The sequence below is a fragment of the Elaeis guineensis genome, chromosome 9 (assembly GCF_000442705.2).
Source record: "Elaeis guineensis isolate ETL-2024a chromosome 9, EG11, whole genome shotgun sequence".
Lineage (NCBI taxonomy): Eukaryota > Viridiplantae > Streptophyta > Magnoliopsida > Arecales > Arecaceae > Elaeis > Elaeis guineensis.
Genome location: NC_026001.2, coordinates 2,942,658 through 2,952,961, shown reverse-complemented (window position 1 = coordinate 2,952,961; position 10,304 = coordinate 2,942,658). Strand labels below are relative to the sequence as shown.

The 10,304-nt window shown below is 39.4% G+C and overlaps 1 protein-coding gene across 1 annotated transcript; it reads left to right on the top strand.

Moving 5' to 3' along the window:
• The first annotated feature begins 6,103 nt into the window (after window positions 1-6,103).
• LOC105052096 (probable F-box protein At2g36090) lies at window positions 6,104-7,450 on the top strand. Its single transcript, XM_010932800.4, has one exon. The coding sequence runs from the start codon at window positions 6,137-6,139 to the stop codon at window positions 7,232-7,234; it is 1,098 nt and encodes a 365-aa protein (XP_010931102.2). The 5' UTR covers window positions 6,104-6,136; the 3' UTR covers window positions 7,235-7,450.
• Window positions 7,451-10,304: the final 2,854 nt, after the last annotated feature.

The window sequence follows — 10,304 nt, the reverse complement described above, 5'->3', positions numbered from 1 at the left end:
CTTCCATGGGGCATACAAATTTCATTATGAAAAAAAATTTACAAGAGGAGATCTCACCCTCAATCCTCATACATCCAATATTTCTCCACAGAAAGTTTTCCTCACAAAAGCTCTCTTTCTAAAAAGACCCTTCTGAACCCCTGACGTGACCGGCATCCACTGTCCAAGAGCCTCCTGCTCCTCTCTCAGCGTATCAGTCCTTCTCTCTCTTCCACGAATTTTTATGGGTCCTCTGCGGCGTAAAACCGAGCCACACACCCTCTATTGAGCATCAGGCCCTTTTAAAGGCCTTAACCCGTGTTAGAACATGATTAGATCTCCTAAACAGGCCCAAACAAATTTCAGATCTAGCTCCAAGCCGTTGGATCAAGACCAGAAGCTCCCTGAGCCGTCCGATCGCGATCGATCCACGGAATAGTATCGTAGACCACGCGAAACGTGTGGGATACGCCCACGCGATCCATGCACTGGACCGTGGACCACTCGATCCACGATGGATCAAGGTACAGGCCCTAGGCGCGGTGTTGCCGTGCGCTGAGCGACGTCCCGCCTCCTATGGCCGCACCGCCGGCGGTCCTCCGTCATCTCGGATTCTGTGCAAGCTTCAAAAGCACGTATTTCGACCATTCGAACTCCGTTTGAGATGATCTTGGCCTCGTTGGACTTCGTTTTTCGTCACGAACCTCGCTGTGGACTTAATATGGATCGAATCTCGAGGTATCAAATCCTAATAATTTTGAATCCGATCCAATGTAATCTTAATCCATATTTCTCTTTCAAAATTATAATTATTTTGTAATATTTACATCCATCTGATCAAATCTGACTCAATCCGTATTTCTATTTAATTTGATCCAATCTGATCCGAGATAAATACAGGATAGATATGCATATAGAATTTTTAAATATAAGATTGATATAGATATTGACCAATCAGATCTGTTGCAATCCCTATCAACTCCCCACTCGACTTGAGATTTAACAATATCTAAAAGTTGTCTCCAAGTCCATGAACCATATGGTATGATATGTCTATTTTGAGTCGCACCCCTGACTACAACCGATTACTCTCTATGATTGGAATTAGTGCAAGAGCTTGATACAGAGCTATGTTTAGGGATGGTAGTTTACAAACTAGCCCACTGACCTAACTCGCAACCAACCCATTTAAAGAAGTTCAAGTTTGAAATAAATATATCCGGATCATAAATCGGTCAACATGCTAGAAATATTTATTGAACAAATTGGGTTTGGATTTCAATTTTTGACCCATTTAATCAGGTCATTATTCAACCCATTTAACCTATCTAAATCCCACTTAATCAATTTAAAACCTACCTTAACCATTTGAAATCTATTTAACTCATCTTATTTATCAAGAATCCTGTGAATTGAGTTTGCTTACTAGTTTAATAAGAAAGATGGATTTGAATATAAATTTTTAATTTATTTAATAAATAAATTAAATTTAAATTTATATATTTTTAATTAATTTATTTTTATTCCGATTCGACTTAATTACAATCCCATTCTATAGTCCAACTTCAGTCACAGGCGGAATGTACAACCACATGCTTATGCAGGGGTCCACACGGCTCACAAGCTGGAGGCTAAAATGGAAATAAGGAGGAGTTCGACTTCTCATTTTTAAATTGCGAAATGGCACTTATTGCTCATTGCTTGTGTGTTTAATGTAAGAAGCTGCTCTAGAATCTAGTGAACAACGTTTGCCTTATAGCTCTATCATATTTTTTCTTGGTGAGTATATAGCTCTATCATATTTAATGGCCAAAAGGGTTACCTCCAACAGCCTGGCCATTTGCAGGCACATTACTGATAGTCCAATGCACAACACTAGCTCAGGCGGATGGCTCCACATATGAACCAAGTAACCGGCTATTTTTTAGTAAACCATGCGCGATCTTTGTTGGTAAGTACGACATGACCGGTTCACATTGAACGCGGATGGGTAGCTGTAGCGCAAGTGTGTTCCAATGTATTTCTTTTTTAATTTTATCTAGTATTTTATTATAGTATCTAATAAATGCTATGTATGTCAGTGATTTGTACCTTCGCGGAAAGAAAGAGGAGAGAAGGGAAAAAGAATCCCTCCCTCCCTCTCTCTCTCTCTCTCTCCACCAGCATGGGAATTGTGTTACAAAAGAAAAGGAGAAAAAAATGTGCCTTCCGTGGATCAACTTCAACGTTTTTTTCCGTATAGTAATGTAAACGAGAGGAGAAATCTATGGTGAAACATCGAAGGTCCGAGATAATATTGATGTTCTATACTATATATCAGATTTAATTGGTTAGAAATAAATAAATATTTCAAAATATTTATTTAAATTCAAAATTAATTTTACTCCAAGAAATCATTTTAGCTCAGAAGTTTGATGCTTTGAATGATTTTTTGATGGCAGCAAAAAACTATGACTTATATCCTACAGTTTCTGTATCTTGTCAGATTTTTTTTTTTTTTTTTGGAGCCACTGTCTCCAACTTCCGCCAAAGTAAAAATTATGGTGAATAATTTTATTATTAAAAATATAAATAATATTTTAGTGATAAAAAAAATATTTTTATAACTAAGTTACATACTGCATAGAAAGAATTGGAGTATATGATAAATCTTAATCCTACTTTTTAATATGAAGTATATGATAAATTATTTGAAGGCAACATATGTTATTCTTGAAAGTGATTCAATAATCATGATTTGATAGCTTTCTACTCAATTTACTATTAAAATTTGTTTCTATTTATTATCAATAGATTGTTGGAGGTCAATTGCTTCTTTTCAATTATGTAACGTGTGTATATAGAGAGATTAATAGTATAACTGTTTGGATGATGACATATGTGATTGATCATATGAGATCCACCTTGTAGATTATTTTATTAAAGATTTTTTTAAATTTTTTTTATAATTATTTTTTTGATTCTTATAGATATATTCTCACTAGAATGATTTAATAAATCTAAATTTATTATAAAAAAAAAAAAAAAAAAAAGGATTCATTCATCATCTCCACCTCTCTCTATCCCAAATATTTTTTTTTTATCTACTCATTTTATGAAATAAATGCCACATCCAACGGGCCGCCTCCCCACCAATATATATATATATATATTACCATTTTTTTAGAAAATATACTGCCATCTTTCCCGATTACATTTTGACTCAACTCTCCAGGTAAAAGAGGAAGCATGTTACACGGCAACAAAAATAAATAAATAAGTGGATAAAAATGATCGCCGCGCTTTCTCCGTGTCCGTTGCTATGGATGATTGCAGAGTGGAAACTACATGAGAAATACTTTGAATTAAGAAAAGGAACCAACTTAAACGTATACATTTTATGTTCAGACATCACGGGATCCAAATCTACGAAGAATAGTTGCACAAAAACGTAAGTCCCATCAAAACCATTTCATTTGCTCGGTTAGCCTGTTCAAATCAAGTGCCAAAAATAAATTACAGAATATAGCAGCTTTCGATGAGATCACGTCTCCCTAGAATTTATGGACCCCCAGTGGATGCTTGGATGAGACAGTCTTGGCCCAGAGTTAGGCCTACTGAAAACGACCTAAGAACTCCTCTCTTTCATGCATTTTATCAAGCATGACCGTGCCCGACCTGGTGATGAGAGTGACACACACTTCTCTTATAACAAGTCAAAATATGGTGGCAAAAGAGGCCTGGAGATTAGAGCTGGGAACACTCGCGTCCACTCCACTTGACTCACACGTTCACCGAACGCGAAGGCTAGGGGAATAATAAAACCAGGAAAGGTACCTCTCCTCCTCTCAACTGCTTCCTTTTTAATTAATGGTGACGGGGTTTCTAGAGCACGTAATATATAGGCGTTTAGGCATGCAATTAGTGCCATTATCTAATGGTGAAAAGGAAAGCTGAACTCGTTTGAAGTCTACCTCAAAACTAAACACTATCGTATTATATTACCCTTTTACTACTTATATAGAACTATAACAATTTAATAAGAGATCATATGACCGACCTCAAAAAATGTAATCTCAACTCTTTAAGTCGGTTTCTTTTGTCGGCAAGCTATCATCTACCATTTTTTTTCCTTTTTTTTTTTTAAAAAAAAAGGATTCATAGTCTATATAATGTGACATCAAGGGGAGCTGCAAAGTGACATCTATATATTAGATTGTATTTGGTGTATATGTATCACTTATGGTTGTGTGCTTGATATGATGTAATGACATGTAACATAAATGCATAAATTTTGTAGATCAAGAATGAACTCAATCTTCTACCATGGAAAATGCATGCAATTCTCCATATTAAAATCATGCCGACCTAATTTAATTATAAGATGACACTAAGGATTTGGAAAATAAAGCTGGCTTATCTTCATGCTGACCTAATTTCCAAGCTTCCTGGCATGCTCCTCTGGTTCTTTTGTTTTGAAGAGGATTTCAACACCAACTAACAAATATCCCTCATTAGATTCTTAGGGCAAAGACCTCAAATATTTTGATGAATCATATTGTGATCCAGTAACCTTGTAAACTGCATAAATTAGGACTATCCTACGACTAAAAAGGATCAATCTTCTGTCATATTTTTAGCAATATGCAATATTCTGATCCAGTAACCTAAACTGTATAAAATAAAGGCTCTTTACAATATTCGGCAAGCTCTTTTGTCAGATAGGTGTATATTCTTTTGAGAAACTATAAAAAAACTCTGAGCTTATGATAGTATAAAACAACTGAGTAATAATTAGCACTGTAGCACAGTTGGCGTGTGGTGTGGTTTGTTAACTCTTACCAAGTGTACGTAATTCAAGGATACAAAGTCCAATCTGTGCTATTGAGAACGTATAAGTGGTTATCAAACTATCGAATTTATGGCTTACTTAAAAATGCTGCATAGGTGATTGCATGAGTTCATAGCATTTTTTTGTTTTTGTTGTTGTTTTGAAAGCAGAGTTAGCAGATTAATTTAGCCTATTCTGCTGTAATAAAATGGGTGGCTCTAACCTCTCTATTTCCTCCAAAAAAAAAAAAAAAAAAAGGGGGGGGGGGGGGGGGGGGGGGGGGGGGTTAACTTAGCCATGCATGTTTATCATATGTTTTGCATTTTGGTGGAAACAAGTGCATATAGCACATGTGGCAGATATAAAAAAGTCATTTATATGCACTGTTCTACTTCTCTTCCTTTAATGTAATCCAAATATATTTGATGCATATCGGATGTTAAATATATTTATACATCTCATCTAAATCATTCGTTCACTTGAAGTCCGGTTTGGATGTTTGGATAAATAACTCATAAATAATAAACAAATTTATCCATGGCAAATGGTGAGAATAATAGGTCATTTAGGGAAGAGATGAAATTTTTCTCATTTAAAGATACTTACAAACTCGCAATTAATTTTGAAACTATGAATATTATAAGAGGACGTTTGGTAGGGAAGAATAGGGGTATGAAATCGAAATCGGAATGAGTGATTTCTATTCTAACTGTTTGGTTGGGAGGAGTCCCATTTTGATTCCGATTCCAGAATAGAATGGGAATAGTTCAATTTATATAGAACTCAATCTCTACTCTGTTTTATGGATTCAAATTTTTATTTCGATTTCGATTTCGGTCACGAACCAAATGCTTCAGAAGATTTGATCATTTCGATTCCGATTTCAAACTATTTCGATTTTCATTCTCATTTCGATTTTGGTTACGAATCAAGCATTCCTAAATTATCTTTTAAGAGGTGGGTGAGGTTGAGGAAGGAATAGAATTCCTATATAGTAGATTTTCTGATCTTAGAGCTCTCTTGTCAAATACTCCTTGCAAGTCTCTCATTCTTGGTTAACTTTAGAATAACGCAGTCTCTTGTCCATAGTGTCGGCTACGTCGTGATTAGGCTATGACCAGGATAGAGATAAGAGCCAGCAGCAGCCAGCAGCTGCTGTGAGACGCTTAGCCACGTAATCTTGAATTAGAAACAGATTCAAAACCGGCTAAATCCGGCGAAACAGTGCGTATGATATCCGACAACTTGGAACCGCGCTAACAAGTAACAACGTCGGCTCCCCTCTTTCGCCCCTCGGCCAGATATCCTATTCCCGGAATAACCAATCCCGAACGGTGTCACATCTTAATGTTTCCCTTCCAAGATATCCCAACAGATAAAAAACTACCATCAAAATGTCGCTTACCGGGATCCCCTCCCCCTTTTCTATATAAAAGCGACCGCCCTTCTCCCTCCCTTCGGCTCAAAGGCGAGATTTTTAACTCGATATCGATTCCGATGGCCCCTGAACCGACGGCGGCCGGCCGCGAAGCCACCACGATAGAGGACCTCCACGACGACATCCTGACGAGAGCTCTCGGGCTCCTGGACGGGCCGGCGCTGGCGGCTTCGAGCTGCGCCACCGCCCACCTCCGGTCGCTCTCCACCCAGCCCCACCTCTGGCGCGACCTCTGCTTCTCCACCTGGCCCTCCCTCCGCCATCCCCGCCTCCTCCACCTCCTTCCCTCCTTCCCCCACTCCCACCACTCCTTCTTCTCCGATGCCCACCCCTTCCCCTTTCCTCGCGCCAGCATCGCCGCCGGCGAAGGCCGCCGCCTCACGGAGCTCATCTCCGCGGTCGATCTCTGCCACGACGGCGCCCCGATATTCTCCCGCGTCGTGGAGACGGAAACCACCACTCCCTGGTTCCAAGGCGCGCCCTTTCGGATCGACGCCATCGAACGGAAGGATCCGGCGGCGGCGACGCCGACGATTTCGCCGGCGGAGTTAACCTTGAGCTGGGTCGTGATCGACCCGGTCGGACTCCGGGCGGTAAACCTATCGAGCCGGCGACCGGTGGCGGTGGACCGGCACTGGTACACGGCAGAGACCCTGGTCCGGTTCGCGACGGTTTTGGAGGCGGGCGGGTCGGTTTACTCGGCCGCGGTGGTGGTCACGTGCGGGGAGGAGACGGGGCACGTGAGGGAGGCGAGCCTAACGGTTGAAAACCTGGATGGTGCTTGCTTGAATGGGAGAGTCAGTTTGGGAATCCTAGGGGCCACATTAGAGGGTGAAAGGAGGAGGGAAACGGAAGGAGAAACGATGGAGAGATACGAGGAGTTTTCGAAGGCTAGACGGCGGCGGAAGGAGCGGACTGTGAGGAGGGAGAGGATGCTGGACATGTTGTGCACCGGCCTCGGGGTCTCAGTGTTCCTCAGTTTCTTATTAATGATGGCTTTCAGATAATTCCCATAGATAAAATCCAAGAAGAGAGTAGTATAATACTTCTTTTATTCATCGCCGGTCGGTTGGTCCGCCGGAAATATTGGATCGGCAGCCAAGACCAGGAAACAAACCTCCCCAGGTCATGTATGGGCGCCAGCAACGGAAGCAATGTCCATCATACATCAAAATATATGCCTATATGAGACAAGAAAGCTCATGGATAAGGTTCCTCTATTATACCTAATATTGATATAATCTTTTTTATTTTTAATCATCATATCATGTATACATGCTTAAGATAATGTAATTGTTCTTGACTTCTTGTATTTTTTTTGGCCAAATGATACCTTGAGAAGTTACATGTTCATTTCTGAGTTCTTTAAAATCTTCTCCCTCTCAAGTTATTCTCCTCCGCTGAACACCACATGTAGCCACACTTGCTAATATTATGAATTATACGAGACCAAGCATGCAAGTAAATTTCCCATAATCTGGTTAGCTTTTGTAAACAAGTAAATAGAATGAGAAGGTTTCATTTATGGTGACATCAGGGATCAGAGATTACGAGCGTGGTTAAACACATCTAGTCCAGTCCAGAAATAAGAAGAAGAGGCAAACACAGGAAGAGGAATTATCTTGATAGCAAGGCAAACAAGTAATTTCACCAGATCAGGATTGTCGCTATGGTCTTGTAATATCTCAAATTGGGATTCCCCTCATGTTAATATTCTGGACATTACAACAAATGAGCTGTCTTCCAGGTAATGTTTCATAATCACAGAAAGATATTAATCAAAGATTTTCTTTAGGAAATAAGAGAAGGGTACCCTAGTATATCTTATAATCTGGGCAGTTAAATGGATCATGTTCTGTACCAAAAAGGAAAATGGGGCATGGAGTGTAGTGTGAAGGGAAGCAGAGACAGGAGAGGAAGGCCAGGATAGAGGGGATGTTGGTGGTTTCCAGACAACTAATTGCATCTGGTTGTTTGATTACTCAGCCAATTGGATCAACAGAACAGATCAGTTGGCAAACTAGGATGTTAGGCTGGTGATCTTGTCTGCAAATGTTAATGGAAGCAAGCAGAAGGCATCGAGACGCAAAACACAAGGCATGCTATTTGCATCAGCACGAGTCGAAAGAGATCATGGATGAGACATTTTGGTGGATGCACCTAAGCATTTGAAGCAGTATAGAGTTTAGTATGGGGGCCTTCTCATGGTAGCATCTTTGAGGCAGTTGCAATATTCTGTCCAAACTAGGGAGGAGTTTTCTAACTGCTCTTGATTCCTGGTTTGCCAAATAATGATAAAATTCTGAAAATCTATTTATTCACTTAATAATGCATGAATTTCATGGATTATTCATGATTTCTTCATGATGCCGAAATTGTCGACTATGGATTGATGATGCTCTTTCAAAATATACAAACAAAGATGTAACAGCTTTTGTACAACATTGTGTAGATTTTATTGTTTTCTAGTTTTCCGAATTCTTCTCAAACTATTAGCAAATTACCTTTAAATCTTATATTTCAAAGTCATTTCCCATCTAAATTATTTCCCAGCCCTAAACTTGTGATTGCTGCTGACATTTGTTCCTCCATCTTATGTTGACAACAAAGAAAACAACATTTGGCATTTAATCCTTCGATGGCATGCTAGAATTATCATTTACAAGATCACTCAAAACAAGTAAATTCGCCAAGATGAGGACCACTATTATGGTCTTCTACATCTAAATTCTCAAAGGGGGCTCCATATTTGGCCTTGTCAAAGCAGCCTGACCGACTAGTGACGTTTCTTCAACAGCTTCTAAGCTCTGAAATTTCTCAACAGCGAGCACTTAATCGTCATAAAAACATTTGATGCATCACAATATGGATGGATCACAAAACTACGGACTGCCTGAGCCTGAGATACTTTAGATTTTCATTCAGTGGAAGGACTATTAAAGAATTACATAAAACTGATGATAGATTGCTATTCAAACATGAGATAAAAAACTTCCATTAAATATCTAATTTCAAATATCATACTAAAGAGATAAGCAACAATGCAGTTAATGCTTGTAAGAGTTTGATTACAGACTAATCATCCCATGCTGATGGCCCACCCATCCCAATTTCTAAGCTGAAGTGCTGAATGGCCCATACCTATGCTTTAGACTTTTTTCTTCCTCTCAGCATGATCGATGACCTATCCCCCTAGCAGGCTTGCATCTCAAACTACCTCATTGTCCTTCTTCTTGTCCAATTATTGACCAGTCCTATCCGAAAGAACGAGATCTAGTAATGGTGTTTCTGCATCATCAATTCCCCCAAATTGGCTTTCTTCTTTATTTATAGGCTTCTTCCTCTTTAGTTCCTTTGCCACTTCCAGATCAGCAGTATCATGGGGAGAACCATCCTCCTCTGATTGAACTGCATTACTTTGCTTGGTTTCTACACTTGATTTTGATTTTTTCCCCCCTTTATTTCCTTTTTATTTTCAACAACAGTACAAACTGGAGAGACATGATCTTCGTCTCTAAAGCCTCTTGATATGTTCTTTGTGGAGACCTTAACATCTAACTTAAGCCTTCTATTCTTTACTTCCTCCTTTGCTCCAAAATTCAGTGGCGTCATGGAGAGGAATATAAATATTATCCTTACTGTGAGACAAGCAATCTTCTCTATTGGCTTAGCGTTCAATCTCCTCCAATTTGATGACATCTTTCCTCAAACACGGGACATGCAGAGGCAAAAAAACTATCGGAAGATCCACATTTTAAATTTTATTGATATCGCTAAAATAAAGCATTTAAATGCCGATCCCAAATTAAATTTTTTTATAGTAGTGAGATTTGCATCGGAGAGGACTCGATGGGAGAGCTGAAGCGAAGTGCTTGTAGATACTTGCTCTTGTGGGAGATTCGCTCGAAGATGAGGCGAGCTATGGTGGCATCCGAGAGATTGGAGGAGCGACCGCGGTAGAGCAATTTGGAGTTTTTGTTCCAGTATGCATTAGCTTTTGCGTGAGCCAAGATATGATCATTTATGAGAGATCACATAAAAAATCATTATGGTGTAGAGCAAATATTAAGATCCATG